This window comes from Triticum aestivum, chromosome 7A, assembly GCF_018294505.1.
Source record: "Triticum aestivum cultivar Chinese Spring chromosome 7A, IWGSC CS RefSeq v2.1, whole genome shotgun sequence".
NCBI lineage: Eukaryota > Viridiplantae > Streptophyta > Magnoliopsida > Poales > Poaceae > Triticum > Triticum aestivum.
Genome location: NC_057812.1, coordinates 539,882,794 through 539,902,717, shown reverse-complemented (window position 1 = coordinate 539,902,717; position 19,924 = coordinate 539,882,794). Strand labels below are relative to the sequence as shown.

Here is a 19,924-nt window from a genome sequence, read left to right as displayed (position 1 = left end):
AATGATGAGCGCGCTACACTAGGTCAAACAATACTCGTTTAGATTATTATTTTTGCTATCACTGTGCTACACTAGGGCAACATATTGTGGAACCTACAGAACTGTTGCGGTTTACTTGCAATGTTAATCGTGGAAGGTGAGGATTAGCCGCAAGCCTGCATATGGGACCAATCACATAGAGAAGAGGCAGAGCCAAGATTTTTCCCTAGGGTGGTCAAGCCTAGTCTCTGATGGACTTTTGCTGAGTTTTAGTGGCGCTATTAACTGCTCATAACCCCATTGAGCCATCGTTGAAGCAAGCAGGGAGAGGGGATCATTGGGAGTGGTTTGCTCGTTTCTTTTAAGGCAAGAGACCCAGATTCCCAGAAGAAGGCAGTACATGACATCTTGCCGTAATCCCTTCTTTTTGGCCGACGATTTCATTTCAGATAATAAGAGATGCAATCGAGCCATGTTTCGATGCCGACCTTTCGACGGAATCATCATCGCCAACGAACAGCACCTTTGACATGACGCCCGGAAGGGCGGAACTACACGCTACAGAAGCTGGAGCTCCCTATTCTAGAGGTTCAGGAGGGAAACGCCGGGAATTCGAGTCATGCAGAGGCTATAGCCACCGTCTATCAACCCGAGCACAACTTTTTTACCAGTACGCCAGGCACATCAATCATCCATGTATATTTATAGCTCTGATGCGTATTCTATGCCAGAGATGCTACACTTACGGACTCAATGTCACGGATTAGTACCTACAGACTGACATGGCATCTGCTGATTGGAAATCAGGAGGCCCACGGTTGAAAACAGAGAGAGGAGGGAGATTTGGTGGGCGAACACCTAATCCCGTACGTCCCCTCCCGTGAGTTTTCACCCGTAAGTGTAGGATTTTTGATTCTATGCAGAGAAGAAGACCGTGACCAGCTTCACGATCCCTAGTGGGTGAGATCTCTAGTCAAAAATTTATTCCGCCCGTTGGAGGTGAGATCTGGGTGGGAAATTTAGGGCTCCTTTGATTCAAAGGAATTATTTAGGATTTTTGGAGGATTGAAATCCTTAGGAATTTTTCCTATGTCGGCCCTTTGATTCATAGGATTGGATCCCATAGGAATTTATCCTATGGAATCTTTTGTACTACATTTCATAGAAAATCTAACATCCACTCCAACCTCTTTTTACAATTCCTTTGTTTTTCATATGGCATAAAACACTCTTTGCTAATCCTATACGATTCAAGTTGACATGCCACTGCAATCCTATACTTTTTCTATTCCTACTTTTCCAAAATCCTGTGAATCAAAGAGGCCCTTATTTGGCACAAATCAAGCCGCCCCTGGAAGAGGATCTCTAGGCTTTGGAGATGGTACGAACTCCAACCAAGGGGGGAGGAAACAAACACAGGAGTTGGTACGCCCATGGATGTTGCACAGGAAACAAACACAGGAATTTTGTAGGAATAAGCGAGAAGAGAGAGGTAAGAGTGGAGTGCATTGGACTTCTCAAAGGAAAAATAAAACAGTGCTACTACACACATGACAGATTATGGGCGACTTCCGCACGAGGAAGCACATCAAGCCATCTATGCATTGAGCAAAAGTGAACAGCACGGTTGAATACTCCATCGTGCGGCTACTGTCGTCCACCCAGTAGTTTCGTAATGAAAGGAGGTTTGAGCTCATGTTGAGATTCGTATGGCATAGGAGGCATAGGAATGGAGCTTTCACAGGAGAAATTCATATGGATTGAAATCCTTCAAAACTCCAATCCAAAGAGGCACTTTATCTTGACTCTCAGCATGCGGTCATATTACATCCACACATACTTGTGTGCTTAGACGTCTACAAGTCGCTGCCATTAAACAAGCCATCTTGAAGAAAAAAAGATTATATCTCCTTTCCTACATTATTCCTAAATACCTGTCATTTTGTACCAGTACTTCCCTTCTTATAAATATACTAGAACAATGCCCGTGCGTTGCAACGGGGTATAAATCTTCTAGTACGTCGGCTTGTGATTTACCTATCTATAATAACGCGATTGTGTAAATAAATGACCATCAAATTCTGCCCATGAATTACCTTAGATTTTGATCCGAAGTTTGGTAAGTAAATTAAAGTGAAACTGGTTCAAAAGGTAAGTAATTAAGTTGATTTATTATCATATAAGGAAGGTTGGACGAAGGAGTGGTGCGAATAAAGGTGAAATGGGAACCTTACATTCTTTTTAAGTAGTAAAGATAGAGAAGTAGAGATAGAGGTAGAGATATTGATGCTTGCACAGTCTCCATATTTTGCCCCAAATTCATCCTGGTTTCTCCAGGTTATGTTGTGGAAACGGTAATTGAAGTACTATATTCAGTGCATACCTTCTTCCTAAATCCTAACCATTGAAAAGAAATGTGGTCATACTGCGTATTATGAAACAAAAATTTGAAGGATTGCTGCGGCTTATGTCCCATAACTAATAATGGAAATGAAGTTGTGGACAGATAATAAGATTGAGATTCCAGAAAAGGTTCAACAACATTGGTTAAATTTTGATGTCACTCGTCTATTATAAAAATCATGTCCATGTGGGACTCCATATTCTCCAGGAAGCAGCACAATTTCAGGCATGTGACGCATCCTAGCTAGAACTACACATGGAGAGGCCGGTTGTCAGACATAAACACCGCTTGCAAGGAGCACGAAGAGAGATCCAAAGCCCTGTGAAACAATCGAAAAGATAACTTAGATGTGCATCAACCACCCTAATCAAAATTGTGAAACAACCGACAGTCTTTCAAGGGGCTTACCAGGAAGACGGAAGCAATGGACGCTGTGACAATCTCCTTTGCTAAACTACGGTTCCGCCTTGAAGTCGTGGCTTCATAACTGAAATGGACAAATTTGCTGGTTAGATTTTTGTGTGCTTGAATTGCAAGTGCTGAAGTACTTGGTCAACTTTGATAATTTAAGGCTTGAGCTAACACCTCTGTTAAGTAATCAGTTTGACATTACCTCCAGATTTCATTTGTATACTTCCTAATTAGCTATATCCCGAGTAAAACCAGACTATGCCTACCAGCACCACAAACAAAATAGATATTTAATCACCATGCTGAAATTCCCATCATGAACTGAGTTAAGTTTTGGACTGAAGGATTTTCGGATTTCAGTTCTAGGTATATTTCCTAATATGGTATTACCTGTGAGGTTCTTTATATTAACAGAATGAGGCCATCAAAATTCATAGGGAATGAGTTCTTAAACACCAGTTCCATTCGTCATAGTAAAGTTCTCTTTTCCTTTGTGCTAATTCCAGTAGGGTTTAGCAGGTCATGACATCCAATTCTTATGTTTTTCCTATTTCTATTTTTTCCCTGAATTCCAAGGGCTCCATTGATTCATAGGATAGGAAAAATGGAGGATTGACATGCCCTGCCCATTTGAATCACATGGAATTGCAAAACAAAGGAATTGGCAGAGGTGTGTGTTTGATGGAAGCATAGGAATTTCTCCAAAAGCTGGGGAAAGTTCCAAAAGAATGATCCTAAGGATTGCATTCCTACAAATCAAACAACACCTATGGGAAAGATTCCATAGGATCACAATCCTATGCAAATCCTGTAAAACTGTAATAGGTGACCCTGCTTCTTATGTTTTGGTAAGCATAGCAATAATGTGCAATACATACTGGTTGGTTAAGAGCCTTAGGGCCAATGATTTTTTTATCGCAGTTTCTGGAAATAACCATAACTTGAACTGTTACCATCAAATTGGCAGGGACGACGACTAGCCAGCTAGGTCATATTACTCTAAGTTGCATAATTGAACATACTGATAAAAAGGTCTAACCAAGTTTTATCTTTGTTCTGGAGTTAGACACACTGATAAAAAGTGAACTTCGATGTGTTTTATTTTTATTTTTAAAGAGAAAATGCAATCAGAAGTTTTTGCTACCTTTCACATGTTTGGGTATGCACTACAAGCTCATTGAATTTAATTGCTCTTATTCACAACAGTGTCCTATTATCGCCTTTTAATTTAGGTAGTGTATGACTGATAATATAATAAAGTAATACTAACACGAATTGTATCAATAGGCAGCAACAAGAACAAGAATCATTGCATTCCACGGGAAAAAACAAATCGAAAGTAAAAGTGGTCAATGCGAGGAAATCCAAACAAGTGTTCAATGTGAGCCCAATTGTTCTTTTCAAGCAGGTGATGTGATAAGTAATTGTTCTGTTCTAGCAGGTCATGTGATACGTAATTATTCTGTTCTAGCAGCCCAATTATAATAATCTGACCTATCCAGGAACTCCAAACCAAATGTTCAATGCGAGCAAATCCTTTTCCTGACAAGCAGAAAAATAGGTGCAAGGGTTACTGAACTTAGTCCACACGGAACTTCAAACAAACCTAGGCCCATCTATCCAACCTGAAGCCACCAAGGGTAAGCCCATTCGTCACCTCTGTCATGCAGGACCCAAAACGCTACTGAGCAGTGAAAATAAGCCAAAGACGACACAGCCTAAACTCATCGTGCCTGGGTTTCTCCCTAAGAGGATGTTACCACCTACTGTTCGAGCTAATTATTTGACAGCGCAACAAAGTACCACATCAGATCCCTTATCCCAACCCGCGGATGGACCAATTCCGCTAGGTCCCAAACACACGCAGCCACTAGGCGCATCAGATCGGATCAGGCCATCGATCTGCACGAATCGCGTGAGGAGCTGGGGAGATCGGAATCGAGCGGATGACTTACATGAAGAAGGATGCGGTGAGCATGAGGCCGACGGAGACCATGACGACGGCCAGCGTCGGGTACCATTCCACCGGCACGGGGCTGGAGATCGCCTTGGCCGCCTGCGAGAACATCACCGCCGGCGCTTAAGTACCTCGCGAAACCCTAGGGAGCCTAGATCACCAGAAGGGGTAGGGTTTATGGGCTTACCATCTCGTCGGATCTGAGCTGACGCTGCCCCTCGTCGTCGCCTGCCGGCTGGTCGTCTCGTCTCCGCCGCGACGAACTGTTGTGGTCTGGTGGGCAGAGGACAGAGAGTAGGAGAAGGCTTGGAATTGTGGAGGCGTAAGGATTTTCTTGGGCCGTCAGTTCCGGTTGCAGAAAATGGCCTACGAGATGCACTGGGCCCCGACCCCAAGAATTTGTGGATGGGATTTTAAGACCCGCTTTTCCACGGCTTAGCCCAATTTCTATTCAGCGGCCTATAGCGCTGGTTTAGGCCTTAACGGTACACAGCGCCCATGCCACTCCCGATTCGCTTGCATAGTGGGCCGGCCCATATGGCATTTTTTCACCAGTTTTGGGATCTCCTGGAAGGTTCCCCTGGTTTTTCTAGGAACGGTTTTCATTGGGTTTCTTTGGACGTTTTTTGTTTGTTTTTTCTTTATTTTTCTATTTTATTTTTCAGTTTCTTTCCTATATTTGCATATGTTTTTCAAATTCACAAACTTTTCTTGAATTCAAGATTTTTTTGAATTCGTGATTTAAAAAAATGTGAACCTTTGTTAATTTCAAGAACTTTGTTCATTTAAGAAAATCAAACTCAGGATTTTTTTACATGTATACTTCTTCGTATTCATATTTTCTCAACTGTCAATGGTCAACGGTCGACCAAGTCGACCAGTCAACCAACCGAAGGAAGGAGGGAGCACTCGCTTGTTTTGGGCTAGCCCATGTGTTAGAGCGTGCGAGTGCCAACACGCTAACTGGTGCAAGGCATCAAACAGGAGGACTCGAGGCTCAGTGCTTACCTGTGTAATTTTGTTATCAAAATAAACTTGTGCCAAAAAATAAAAGAAGTGTACGATAGTTAGGGTTTGAGGAGCAGCCACTACCTTATTTGCCACAGCTCAGTTATTATCGACATGGAAAATTTTCACTCAAAAAACACAAGCCTGCATGGAAAAAATAGAAGTATATGAGAGTTAGGGTTTGAGGAGCAGCCAGTGCCAAAGATACTTTGGTGCCCTTATCTTCGGCTGTCATCTTAATGCTAAGAGGGAGGGCTCAGATCCTCAAGAGCTTTGAGTTCCTCGTTGGTATTTAGTGGTGGTTGTGGTACTTTTGCAAATAAATTACCTAAACCTTGGTGGTGTCATGGAACCAAAGAAGTTTGTGTCCTCATGTTAGTGTGGTATAATGATTTTGTTGGTTTGATTCTTTGTGGAGTTGGAATTTTTATTCGACACTATGGTGACAATCTTGTAGTTTGACGACCTAAATTTCTAGGGGGCTCATTCTAGGCTCAAGTATGCTCATCACTCACATTGTCCCATCTATTTGGATGGACAACTCAATGGACTTTTAAAAAAACTTTCTTTGTAATCAAGTTCGTGCGGGTTAAGGACTCGCAGTGTCATTACAACGGTCTAATTGAATTATCTATATTAAATTATTGAGAGTACCTCATCTTGCAAAGATTGGTACCATGAAGAAGATGCATCTAAGATATATTAATGTAATTCTTAGTTGTAGGATTTATTTTGTATTTTTGTGGACATTAGATCTAGAACAAGGCACTTGTAATGAATGTGAGCATAACTAAAATTACAACTATTTTTTTTAAAGTAACAAGGTGAAGATTTTCTTTCATTCAAAAAACCAAGTTAAAATTCCCTAAAACCCCCAATTGAGAAGTAAGATCCATAAAAAAGTGAAAAGCATAATTAAAAATTGAGTGAGAAGTGGGATATGCTTAATTTTGTAGCGGTGAACTTTTTTTATGTATGCTAGTGAAAACAAATAACGATAATGGAAATTTTTGATTACTGGAATGATAGAATAGGCAAATTGTTGAGTCAGAGCCTTGCCCACGACTTTGTTACGATGAATTTTTCAAAATGGAGGAATTAGACCAATAGATGGAGCAGCCCGTGCGGCTTACTTAACTAAGAATAAAGAAGGTGTGAGACAGACATGTGGTCCAATGAAATTAATTGATATGGTTAAATGTCGTCGGCATTTCCTATTTAACGCTTCAGGCGCCTGTTATAGGTTATTTTGCAAACGGGCGCACACCCCCTCCTGCGAGCTGGGCTGGCCCGTCTACCTTTTATTTCTGATTTTTATCCACACAAAAAAACGATGGGATTTGAACCAGCGACTTCCTCACCCTCACTTTATGTGATGAATTACCTCTCTTTCATTCTTTTCTGCCTTTTTCTTTTTTCTTGTTTCATTTTCTCGTTTCTTCGAACGGTTTTGATTGGTTTTCATTTTCAATTTTTATTTTACCTTTGCTAAATGCGAGAATTTTTCCAATTTCGCATTTTTTTTAAAAAAATCAATGGACTTTTTTTCAAATTTGTGAATTTTTTTTCGATGAAATTTATTTTCAAAATCGATGGCCTTTTCCAAAATCGATGATCTTTTTTGACAATCGATGATTTTTTGTCAAAATTGTTGAACTTTTTTAAAAATCCATGGCCTTTTCCAAAGTTGATAAAAAATAAATCCTTGAACTTTTTTACCCAAAATCCCTGAACTTTTTTTGAATTCATGAATATTTTATCAATTCATAATTTGTTTTCAATTTGTGAACATTTTGCAAATCTGCGAACATTTTTCAGATCCACGAACTTTTCCAAAAAGTTGAACCATTTTTTCTATACGTCAAAGGTCAAACATGTCGATTATCAACTTGTCGCCCAGGTCAACTATGAAGAAGTTTTTTTAGTCGAACCACGAAGAAGCGCTCGGGCGTATGCGCTTGACGAGAGACAGCTGATCGCTCATGTAGTTGGGCCAACCCATGTAAGGCGGCATGCGAGTGTTGCGTCTGCTAACCAGCGCAACAGGCGCTTACTAGGAGCTCCCAATGTCGCCCAAAGAGATCAAACCAACCCTAGTCGAAATAGGTCCCCACGCTACCACCACTGGGCCAAGAGCACATCCACAAGATTGTTTTAAAGTTTATACATAAATCGCTTTCTCTTTTAAAATAAAGACCACAGAACACACTTTGATTTATTTTTTCACGGGTCACACACTTTGAACTATGTGTGTGCACAAAACGAACTTTACTTAATATTGCACACACAAATTAAATGTGGACCCAATTCATCAACACCACGTGGGAAATTATGTCAGAGAAACGGTAGCGGTCCATTAGTTTTTTTCTACTTCGAATGTCATTTTTTTCTTAAGCTGCACTTTGCAAAGTTTAACAATGTTGTGTTAAATGTGTCAGCATCAACCATATTAAAAAAAAGCCCCACACAAAAAACATATTATAAATACTCCGTGCAAGTCAACCATTTAACTGTTGACCAGGATTATAGAATAAAATAATAACATCTGCAATACCTAATAGATAAAACATGAAACTACTTTTCATGATGGATCAAATGCTATAAATTTCGTATTGTGGATATTGATATATTTTCCTAAAAACTCGGTCAAACATGTACATGTTTGACTTAAAAAATACACGTTGTATAAAGGAACGGAGGAAGGATGTAACATCCACAGCGAAAAAATGATAGGTTGGATCTAATGATATTGATCGTTACCTTTTTTCTATAAACTTGATCAAACTCACTTCAAGACCAAACTAATATGCAAAGTAAAAGGAGAACGCGGGGGTAATAATATACCTCAAAATGAGAGATTAAATATAAGCCAGGTATAGGCAAAGGGGCCAGGGAAAGCTAACAATGTGGTTAGGTCTAACCTGGTCAATCTTGTATTTTTTGGACCGAAATCATCATATGGTGATCAATAGTACTATGTAGGAGTACTATCATTTACGAGTTCATGCATAGCTACCCTTTTCCCTACAAGGAAAAAGCAAAGTGCACGCACCACCTACGCATCGTTACCCGACAGAGCGGCCGACGGGTCGGGACGGCGCCTGCGCCGCTCGCCCGCAGGGCCACGGCGAGATCTCCAGAAGCGCGACGCAGTCAAACCCAAGTGCCCAACCCACGTACAGTACCACAGACAAAGCAGCGTGTGGACATGGAAGCCAACAGCTCGCCCGCTGCGCTAGCTAAGCTAAGCCACGGCCTCGGCCTCGTCCTCGCGAGACCTCAGTCTCTCCGTCCGTCCGTCCCCATCGGTGCTTGCCGGCGACGGATGTTGGGCCACCGATCGAGCCCCCGTGCCGTCGCTATCGGCGTCGCCCGCCTCCGGCGCATGCAACGGCGACGCGCGAGGGGAAACGGGGCCGCTAGCCTGCCGTATCGTGCCATGCCGACAGGGTACTCTGGGTGCTGCCGGAAAGGAGAACGGGCATCCATCTCACGTAGTCATGTATCAGATCGGCTCTCTCTCGGCACGTCGTGGGTCCTGCACTATTTGCGTACGCCGCCGCAGGGGAAAAAGACGGAGGCTTGCGTAGTTGACGTCGACCTGGTACATCAACTCGCTATTCGTTTTAACTTTTGTATGTAAATCGGCCCTTTCTTTCATGTAGACGCGGGACTTGTCAAGTTTTCTTCATTTTCAACATCGATGCTTAGAGCAGTTTTTTTCCTTCTTGCCGAAGGCATTGCTCAGACGTGCTTTTCCGGGATAAAAACTCGAAATCCGACCTCCGGTTGGATTCGACGACGACGACGGCAACGATGTCGACACGTCGTTTTCTTCCCAGAGCGTTGTTTTGAGAGAACGTTTCACGTAATTCGTGTTGTTTCAAGGATGGTGGACGATGTTCCTGTTGGTTTGTGTGTTGTGTGCCATTAGACGAGGCGGCTTTCTTTCTTTTTTCTCTTTTGTGTGTGCGCTCTTCCAACACTTCAACTAGATCTTAATACTACCTTCGTTTTGGAATATAAGAGTTCGTGCAAATCAAACATACACATGTTTGGCCAAAATTATTGAACAAAGTATCAGACATCCGTAACATAGAATAAATAAAATATGTGAATGCATTTCATGAGCAATCTAATGGTATAAATTTGGATTATAGATACTGATATTCTTTGCAAAAGTTTCGTAAAACATGTACAAATTTGACTTTTGAACAAACTAACACGAGTTTGCCTTGTTGCGGATATCGGATTAATTGGTATCATATTGATGATGTTAACATATTATCATTTTTGAAAAAACATATAACAATTTATGTTACTATAATCATGAATTAGTGTTGATTCCTAACCCCCCCCCCCCCCCCCCCCCCCCAAAAAAAAAGAATTAGTGTTGATTCTGACTAGTTCCTTTTTTGAAACTGGCACAGGAAGGGAAAGACACCCCACCTAAATTTTTATTTTCGAGAAGGTTTCACCCCATTGGGCGAGGAGATTACAAGGAGAGGAGGATTTCCAAGTCCAGCCACACACCGGCGATTCTAGCGAGTACTTAGATGACGTTCCTGTTTGTTTGTTGTGCGGCGTCGGCTTTCTTTGTTTTTTTCCCCTTTTTTTACTCCCAAGGTCTCAACTATTTCTCAATAGTGTGTTGTTGTAGAGATTGGATTTAATTCGTACATCACATTGATGATGTTAACATATTACCCTCTCCGTTTCAAAATACTTCCTGCGGTTTCAGTTCAAATTAGTCTTGATTTTAACCAGTTTCTTTTTATGAAACTGTTACATGAAGGGAAAGACACCACACCTGAATTTTTTATTTTCCATAGAGGGAGGAGATTCTAGCGAGTTCTTGTCTGGACAGCGACGCCCAGATGGATGTGTACGCGTCCAAGGGAAAACGGGCGCGGTGCTGCCGGAAAGGAGAAGGGACATCCATCTCGCGTAGTCACGCTTCCCGTCCACTTTCTCCGCACGTCGTCCTTTTCCGTGGAAAAAATGGAAGTTTCGTTGATCTCAATCAACATCTAAGCACAGTGTTCGCGTATGCTGGCGAAGTAAAAAAGATACCCCGCCATTGCTTTTGAGCCTCTTTCCTAATGCGGGAACTAGTCATGAACCTTTTAGTTTCTAATAATAATTTCTCCATTAAGACATCTATAGCATCCATCTGGATATCTGCACTTTTATAATGCGGGCCGACTAAGATGACGACGGAGCTTCTCTGTGCACAAATTAACCCTCTGCTAGTAGCTTCTAGACTCCAGAGAGAGAGAGAAATGTTACTGCTGGGCACCTAACCCGTACGGAGATTCATTCTCCTCCGGAGCGGCTCCACCTGATCTTCTGATCTTGGCAATTCGACTCCCACTTGCCAAAAGCCAAAAGTTGATCCTAGAACAGCAACGTGGTACTCCTAGAAGAAAAATAATATTTGCAGTACACCAGCAAAGATCTTCCTCTAGCTGAGCTCAGACGGGTGTACTGGATATACTACTATGATTGTTCGTCTGCGTGCTCGGTTGGCACGTGCCCGTCCATCGGTCCGGAAAGCCACTGTTTGTGTGCGAGAGGCGGAGAGGGTGTCTGCTTTTCAGGCACCAGCAAGCACGGGGTAGCGGGCCGCCGGGCCCGGCCCTGCCGTGACCCGCCGGGGCAGGAGGCGTCGCACGTGCCTACGCGAACAGCTGCATCGGCGTGTTTATCCAGTTCGGGGCGGAATTACAGCTGGGTGCCGAGCTCTTTGTCAGCCGCGCCCGAATTCCATATACTTCCAGCAGCGTGAAGATATATTTTTTTTTGAAGGGGTGAAGATATATTTTGATGTCTCACTGGCGGGCCAGATCTTTTAGTTTCTAGCGCGAGTCGGTGAGACCGATCAGCACATGTGGGGGTGCCTGCGCATCGGGGCATGTTTGGGTGGTCTGTGCACTCACTGGATTGCCGGAGTTTTTTACCGCACTGATTTTGGCCTTTGTTTGCCCTCCTCCCGAAATTAGTTGATGCAAGCAAATATATCTCTAGATACACTCGCTTGTAAGTGATCCCGCAAAAAAAAGGCACACCATGGATGGTAGTGTTTGTTTCGAGATGCCAGGTTATACATTTCATAGATTTCCAAAATGTGTGCCATTTAAGCATGCCAACCGCTGATCTTGTAGCAGTGGCAGATAGATTAACATGGTCTAGGGTGCCAAATCCTCTTTGAAAGAGGCTCTCGATTTAGAGGGTTCTGTGTTATTCAGTATTACTAGTTGTGCAGAAAGGGTCATCACCCACCTCCAGGGCAACATGCGTCGAACCCTAACCCTAACTTCCTTCCGGGGAAGACCATGTGACCACCAAGGACGGCGGTGGCAAAGCACCCCCTCTAGGCTTCGCTTTTGGTCATAGTGCACCATATCCGGTCCCATGCAAGTGTCATGGTTTCCAGGGTCGGCGACAAATGTGGGTTTGGGCTTGTAGTTGTTCTTCAAATTTTTCCTACCGTGCCTCTGTTCCAGTCACCAGTAGCGGACCCAGCTCGCAAGTAGAGCTTGGGTATAAATATGCTAACCACTTTCTAATTTATTGATGTAGTTGCGATGGTGGTTGTTGGGCAGAGCACATGCACCGTCCAGGGTAGCGGGGTAGCGGCTGGCCCATCATCTCTCCTTCCCTCCTCCCCCAGCCTTCTCAGCCATAATGTAGTGGTGGTTCCGTCAAATCTGGCAGTATCGCCTCTTGTCGTCTCATCTGCACCAACGGTTGGCAATGGTTGTTGATCGCGGGCCTATTTGTCATTGGTTGCCCAAAGGCCTTTGCTTGTGGCAGTTTGGCCTCTCCTTTGTCTAGGCGGCTTTGGGGCATATCGTCGCCCTTCAGCTATACATGGTTGGTGTTGTTCTTGGTGCTTGCACACACCATGTTGCTCCCCTCTAGATTGTGTCCATCCACCCGTCGATCCTCCTACAATCTCGATATCGCTCGTTCCAGAGGTGTTGGCTTGTGGACTCATTGCTTGGTGATGTCGTGTCTATGCTCGCAAAGTAATGTTGGGTCATGGCTTGTGGTGGATTTGTCCCTCTGATGTGTGTGCTTTAGTTGTCGCCGTCTTCGTTGTCATTGTCATGGTAGTTGTGCCTCGGTTATGTTGTAGCTGACCGCGCTTGGTCTCTCACGGTGGATGGTTCTCGCTTTCATGCATCGTGCTTCACTTTTGCTCTAATCCAGGCTGGGTTTGATCGTTTTCTAATCATGGATCGATGACTCTTGAGTGTCCCCTTTTCAGGCACGGGGTAGCAGGTCGCCGGGGCAGTAGGTGTTGCACGTGCCTACGCAAACAATTGTGTGGCTGTGTTTGTCCAGTTCAGGGCGGAATTAAAGCTGGTTGCCGAGCTCCGTGTGAGCCTTGCCCGAATTCCATCAACTTCAAGGAGCATAAAGACATTTTGATGTCTGCTACTTGTGAGCTGCATTGGGATTTCCTCAAAGAGGAGAGGATGATGCAGTACAATAGTGATAAGTATTTCCCTCAGTCATGAAACCAAGATTATCAATCCAGTAGGAGAACCAAGCAACGACTAGTAAACAACACCTACACACAAACAACAAATACTTGCAAACTAACGCGTAGAGGGGCTGTCAATCCCTCAACGGTTATGAGCAAGATTAAATGGTATAGTTTTTTTTATAGATAGATCAAACAAAAATACTCCCTCTGTCAACTTTTATAAGAGCGTTTAGAAACTGTAGTTGAAATTTCGTAACGCTATGGAAAATGTTGGTGTTTTCCACTTTGCCCCTCTGCAGTCCGCGCTCACTTGTCGTTCTCCGACTCACTGTCTCAACGGTCGCTTCCGGAATCCCTATATCCTCCGATGTCGCCGCCCAAATCCCTAGCTCCTCCGACGTCGCCGCCCAAATCCCTAGCTCCTCTGACATAGCTGCCCGCACCCCTCTTGCCCGCATCCTTCTCGCCCGCATCGCTGTAGCCCTCGTCGCCTCTTCCTCTCGCCCCGCATCACCTCTCGGTGGAGTTAAAGGTGCCTTTTTTAGTCAAGCCGAGAGGAGCGCGGGCACCAACGGCGGCGAGGAACAGTGGGAGGAGTTGTGCTGCTGGCTGGATCTAAAGCTATTGTATACTCAGCGGGAGGAGCTGAGTATGAAGTAGGAGGCCATCGTCGTGAGCTGGAGTAGGAGGAGCGCAGTCACGTCGGCCTGGTCGACGACGACAGCATCTCTAGCACTTGCAAGGCCAGCAAGGGCACGTGAAGCAGGAGGATGTCCTGCTTGACGACGATGGCAACGAACACCGGCGTTCCTCGTCGCCCTCGACCTTGCCAGCATATCGAGCGCGTGGTGAGCTTCCCCTATCTCCCCCTTTATCTTGGTTGCTGTAGTCGTCAAGCATACTCCATGGTTCCGTATGTGGATTTGGCTCAATATGTGGATTTGTTGATTGCCGAATCTGAAATCAGTTGACCCAATCTGCATGTTTAGATTAGGAGTATCTGCATATTCCATGGTTCAGATTAAAATGACACAATCTTCAATTTATTTGCATGACACAATCTGCATGGTTCATACTGTTAGCATATACTGCTTGTGTACAGTATGTTTACTCCATGTTCAGATTAAAATGTGTCTCCATATCTTTTTTAGCCATAAGCATATCTTAGATGTCAGGTTAGCATAATATGGCCCTTATTCTTTTTTAGCCATTCATCTTTGTATATGCTCTGCTTGTCTAGAGGGATTTGAATGCTTCGCTTGTCTGTCAGCATATTTGGAGTACAAAGATGATTGTGGCTGTACTCCATATATGTAGCCCTTATTTAAAGCAGGAGTATATATGTAGCCCTTATTTAATGGCTTGTTCATTGGTTTAAAAATTCATCTAAATTGAGCACTCCATGTGCAGATGATGGAGTACATTTTTCAACTGAAAGTTTACAACTTGGAGTAAATTGAGTACAAATTCCAGTTACTTCTGTCAATGTTTATAGTTGAATAAATTGAGTACATGCTGGTTTTACAATAAATTATTGTCTATTTCAGAAAGTTTACAAAGTACGGTTGCTTATGTCAATGTTTCTAGTTGCTTATTTGAGTAGTAACCAAAGTGTTTGTGTGTTCGTATACCACTCCTTGAATTTTTGCAAGTACTCCATGGTTTCTGAATTTGCACTAGTTGGAGTATGAGTATGAGTATGAATTTCTATTGCTTGGAGTAGTTCCTGAATTAACTGGAGTATGAATTAATTGTGCCATTAAATTGTTGTTGTTGTTGTGGTAACAGTAACAGCTAGATTTTGTGGTACAACAAGAATTCAGAGAACAAGAGTTATCTTGTTATTGTTCCAATGACACAACAAGAATTGAACTGAATCGTGCTGGAGCACAACAAGATAATCTTATTCTGTTTATCTTAATACTCAAGCAATGTCTGAGTGGGTTTTCCTTTAAAATTGTTTTTAATTGTTGGAGTTTGTAGGATCGAAAGTATGTCTAGAGGGGGTGATTAGACTACTTGAAAGCACAAGTGCTCCCTGGGTGATTTTGATAATTAATGTCAACATATCTCTTGTTGGACTAATATTTTCATCTAGTGTATTTCAGATGAGTTCAACAATGGAGTGGCTTGGACAAGAGGATGTGGAACCCCTTCAAGATGCTAAGGACAAATATTGGCAAAAGCCCAAGACTCTTTATTTTTCATTTTAGTGATCCAAGATCACATTGAGTCCATAGGAAAGCCAATACTATTAAAAGGGGATCAGGTGTTGCTTAATGGCTTGCTTGCTCAAAGTGCTTAGTGATATGCTCCAAAGCCCTCAACCACTTTCTCATTTCCACATATGTCCTAAACCTAAAGTCAAACTCGGCCCCATCGATTTGATCTATCCGGCGCCACCGAGTTCACTTGACATAGCCACTACCAGAAACCCAAATCAATTCGGTCTCACCGATGGGATCTCGGTCTCACCGAGATGGGCTTGCAAACTCTTTGTTGCCTGTTGCAACTATTTCGGTCTTATCGAGATATGAAATCGGTCCCACCGAGTTTGCTTGACCAACTCCCCGTTTTGCTTATTACCAAAATCGGTCTCATCGAGTTTGTGTAATCGGTCAGACCTAGTTGAGGTTTTACCCTAACCCTAGCACATCGGTCCCACCGAGTTGATCATATCAGTCTCGCCGAAAACTCCAACGTTCACATTTTGAATCAAATCAGTCTGACCGAGTTTCTCGATTCAGTCCCACCGAGTTCGGTGAATTGTGTGTAACGATAAGATTTTGTGTGGAGGCTATATATACCCCTCCACCCATCCTCTATTCGTGGAGAGAGCCATCAGAACGTGCCAACACTTCCAGCATTCATTTTCTGAGAGAGAACCACCTACTCATGCGTTGAGACCAAGATATTCCAATCCAATCACAAGAATCTTGATCTCTAGCCTTCCCCAACTTGCTTTCCACTGAAATCATCTTTCCACCATATCCAAATATGTGAGAGAGAGTTGAGTGTTGGGGAGTACCGTGAGCAACATTTATTGCAGCTAACTGCTCATCAAGAAAACTATCATCAATAGGTAGTGGGTCATCAAGCACATTTTCAAGCCTAGATAAATTATCAGCTACTGGGTTCTCAGCTCCTTTTCTATCAATGATATGTAAATAAAATTCTTGTAATAAGAGAACCCATCGAATAAGTCTAGGTTTAGCATCTTTCTTTTCCATAAGATATTTAATAGCAGCATGGTCTGTGTGAACAGTTACTTTGAAATCAACAATATAAGGTCTAAATTTATCACAAGCAAACACAACCGCTAAGAATTCTTTTTCAGTAGTAGCATAATTTCTTTGAGCATTGTTTATAGTTTTACAAGCATAATGAATTACATTAAGTTTCTTATCAACTCTTTGTCCTAGAATATCACCAACAACATAATCACTAGCATCACACATAATTTCAAAAGGCAAGTTCCAATCAGGTGGTTGAACAATAGGTGCAGAAATTAAGGCTTTCTTGAGTGTTTCAAAGGCTTCTAGACAATCATAATAAAAAACAAAAGGAATATCCTTTTGCAAGAGACTAGTAAGAGGCCTAGAATTTTTTGAAAAGTCTTTGATAAATCTCCTATAGAAACCAACATGACCTAAGAAACTACGAATATCTTTTATATCTTTAGGACATGGCATTTTCTCAATTGCATCAACCTTAGCTTTGTCCACTTCAATACCTCTTTCAAAAAAATTATGACCCAAGACAATGCCCTCATTAACCATAAAGTGGCACTTCTCCCAATTCAAGACAAGATTTATTTGTTCACATCTGTGCAAAACTCGATCAAGATTGCTTAAACAATCATCAAAAGACTTCCCATAAACAGAAAAGTCATCCATGAAAACCTCAACAATCTTTTCACAAAAGTCAGAGAATATAGCGGTCATACATCTTTGAAAGGTAGTAGGTGCATTACATAAACCAAAAGGCATACGTCTATAAGCATAAGTTCCAAAGGGACAAGTAAAGGTGGTCTTTTCTTGATCAGGTTGAGAAACAGGTATTTGTGAAAAAACAGAATATCCATCAAGGAAGAAAAAATGTGTGTGCTTAGATAATCTTTCAAGCATTTGATCAATAAAAGGCAGAGGGTAATGATCTTTTCTAGTTTCTTTGTTTAATTTTCTAAAATCAATTACCATTCTATAACCTATAACAATTCTTTGTGGAATAAGTCCATTCTTATCATTAGGAACAACAATAATACCTCCTTTCTTAGGAACACAATGAACATGACTTACCCATCTACTATCAGCTATAGGATAGATTATACCTTCTTCCAGAAGTTTTAATATTTCCATTCTTACCACTTCTTTCATCTTCGGGTTTAACCGACGTTGGTGATCAACAACAGGTTTAGCATCAAGTTCCATATTAATTTTGTGCTGACATAGAGTGGGACTAATGCCCTTTAATCATCAAGAGTATATCCAATAGCAGCTCGGTGCTTCCTTAGAACTTTTAACAATCTTTCTTCTTCATGTTCTGAAAGGTTAGCACTAATAATAACATGATATATCTTCTTTTCATCAAGATAAGCATATTTCAAAGTGTCTGGCAATTGTTTTAATTCAAACACAGGATCACCTTTAGGTGGAGGAGGACCTCCTAGAGTTTCAATAGGCAAATTGTGTTTAAGCAGAGGATGTTGTTCAAAGAAAATTTTATCCATTTCATTTCTTTCATGCATATGTAAATCATTTTCATGGTCTAGCAAATATTGTTCTAAAGGATCAGTAGGTGGTACAACAATAGAAGCAAGACCAATTAATTCATCCTTACTAGGAAATTATTTGTCATGAAGCTTTCTACTAAACTTGAAAAAATTAAATTCAAGAGATTGGATATACTTGCACCCTTGCATGCTATCTAACCTTGTAGGTACTTGGATGAATCTAATTCTATGAGATTGCCACTCACTCACATCCTAAGCAATCTCTACATCACCAAGCCTCTAAAAATATGGTGGTTGAAGACAAGGAAGCATGAAACCTTTCAACATATCCTTTGACAAATCCTATATATCAAATTTCATGATTGTCACTTTGGATACACAAGTGCTCTTCCTTGCAAGACTAACCCATGTTGGTAGATGAATTCAAACTACAAGCGGTGCTCCTAACTCATTGATGAGTTACATCAATCTTGAGCATCCTACACAAGTTCAACTACATGATCAAGTTCAACACCACCACTCAAGGTATGTCATTCCATCTTAGAGAAGCTTTACCTCAAGTCATGGGTCAAAGCAGCTCAACAAGATGTGAATGCATCAAAATGCTTAAACAAAAATGGCAACCCATTTTGAGCTTAAACGATGAGTATGACCTACGATCAAGTGTCCTCACTTGACTCCTCAGTCAATATACTCTAACATAGGTGACTTTGTCGCCGACCAACTCTAGATGAAGTTCTCTAGTGTTTTTCTATGCTCTTGCACGTTTGTTTCCCTTTTCAAAAAAAACTTCATCTAGATTTCTTTATTTTCTCTGTTATCTTCTGCATTCCCTGCATCCAATTCATTGCAAATCCTTTAGTTAATTCCTTGCAAATATTTGTGAGACCCTCTTTGCCTAATGAGCCGAGATGACAATTGTTTTTTCTCTATGTTGAATTGGGCCTCACCAATTTGTTCTTCTTGGCTACACCGAAACAACTCGGTGCCACCAAAGCAAATAACTCGGTGTTACCGATTTCAATACTGAGAAAACACTTTACCATTTGCATCCTACATATTTGTTCCAGCTCCACTCGATGATTCTTGTCCTCTACCAGCATCTTACATTACATGTTGCTTTTTCATGTGACTCAAGGACCAAACCTATTCGACTCACACTCCAGAAGATCCCTTCTTGGAAATTGATGTCAAAGGGGGGGGGGGGAGATCACGTCAAAGGTTAATCACATCAAAGGGAGAGAGAGGCCCTATGGGAAGGAAAGTTTTCTTAGTCTTCCGAGATGCTTGTACATGTCTTCAAAAGGAGATAACAAACCTCCTACTTATGATTAACCCTCCTGTAAGCATCCGCAACTATGAGGAAAGTATGAAGAACAAATTCTAACCACAACATTAAACTTTTGGATCCATTCGGTCCCTTACGGAATAGCGCATAAACCGGGGTTTAAGCTTCTGTCACTCTCGCAATCCATCATCTAATTGCTACTCCACAATGCATTCCCTTAGGCCCAAATATGGTGAAGTGTCATGTAGTCGACGTTCACATGACACCACTAAGGGAATCACAACATACATACTATCAAAATATCGAACACATATCAAGTTCACATGATTACTTGCAACATGATTTCCCCCGTGACCTCAAGAACAAAATTAACTACTCACAAATGATAAACATGCTCATGATCAGAGGAGTATTAAATAGCATATTGGATCTGAACATATAATCTTCCACCAAATAAACCATATAGTAATCAACTACAAGATATAATCAACACTACTAGTCACCCACAAGCACCAATCTATGGTTCCAGTAACAAGATTGAACACAAGAGACGAACTAGGGTTTGAGATGAGATGGTGCTACTGAAGATGTTGATGGAGATTTCCTTCCCCAAGATGGGAGATTTGTTGGTGATGATGATGACGATGATT

At 42.0% G+C, this 19,924-nt stretch overlaps 1 protein-coding gene across 1 annotated transcript; it reads right to left on the bottom strand.

The window, feature by feature from the left end:
* Positions 1 to 2,470: 2,470 nt before the first annotated feature.
* On the bottom strand, positions 2,471 to 5,127 carry LOC123148027 (transmembrane protein 258). The gene is made up of 4 exons (XM_044567381.1): positions 4,939 to 5,127; positions 4,750 to 4,850; positions 2,792 to 2,870; positions 2,471 to 2,702 (listed from the first exon to the last, which is right to left on the bottom strand). The coding sequence occupies exons 1-4, from the start codon at positions 4,939 to 4,941 to the stop codon at positions 2,655 to 2,657; spliced, it is 231 nt and encodes a 76-aa protein (XP_044423316.1). The 5' UTR covers positions 4,942 to 5,127; the 3' UTR covers positions 2,471 to 2,654.
* Between the last annotated feature and the right edge of the window lie 14,797 nt (positions 5,128 to 19,924).

Bases quoted from the DNA above. Each gene is read 5' to 3' on its own strand.
- LOC123148027 (XM_044567381.1), bottom strand. The intron at 2,871-4,749 runs GTAAGTCATCCG...TGTCCATTTCAG, and splicing joins CTCACCGCATCCTTCTTCAT to TTATGAAGCCACGACTTCAA. The intron at 2,703-2,791 runs GTAAGCCCCTTG...ATTGTTTCACAG, and splicing joins CCATTGCTTCCGTCTTCCTG to GGCTTTGGATCTCTCTTCGT.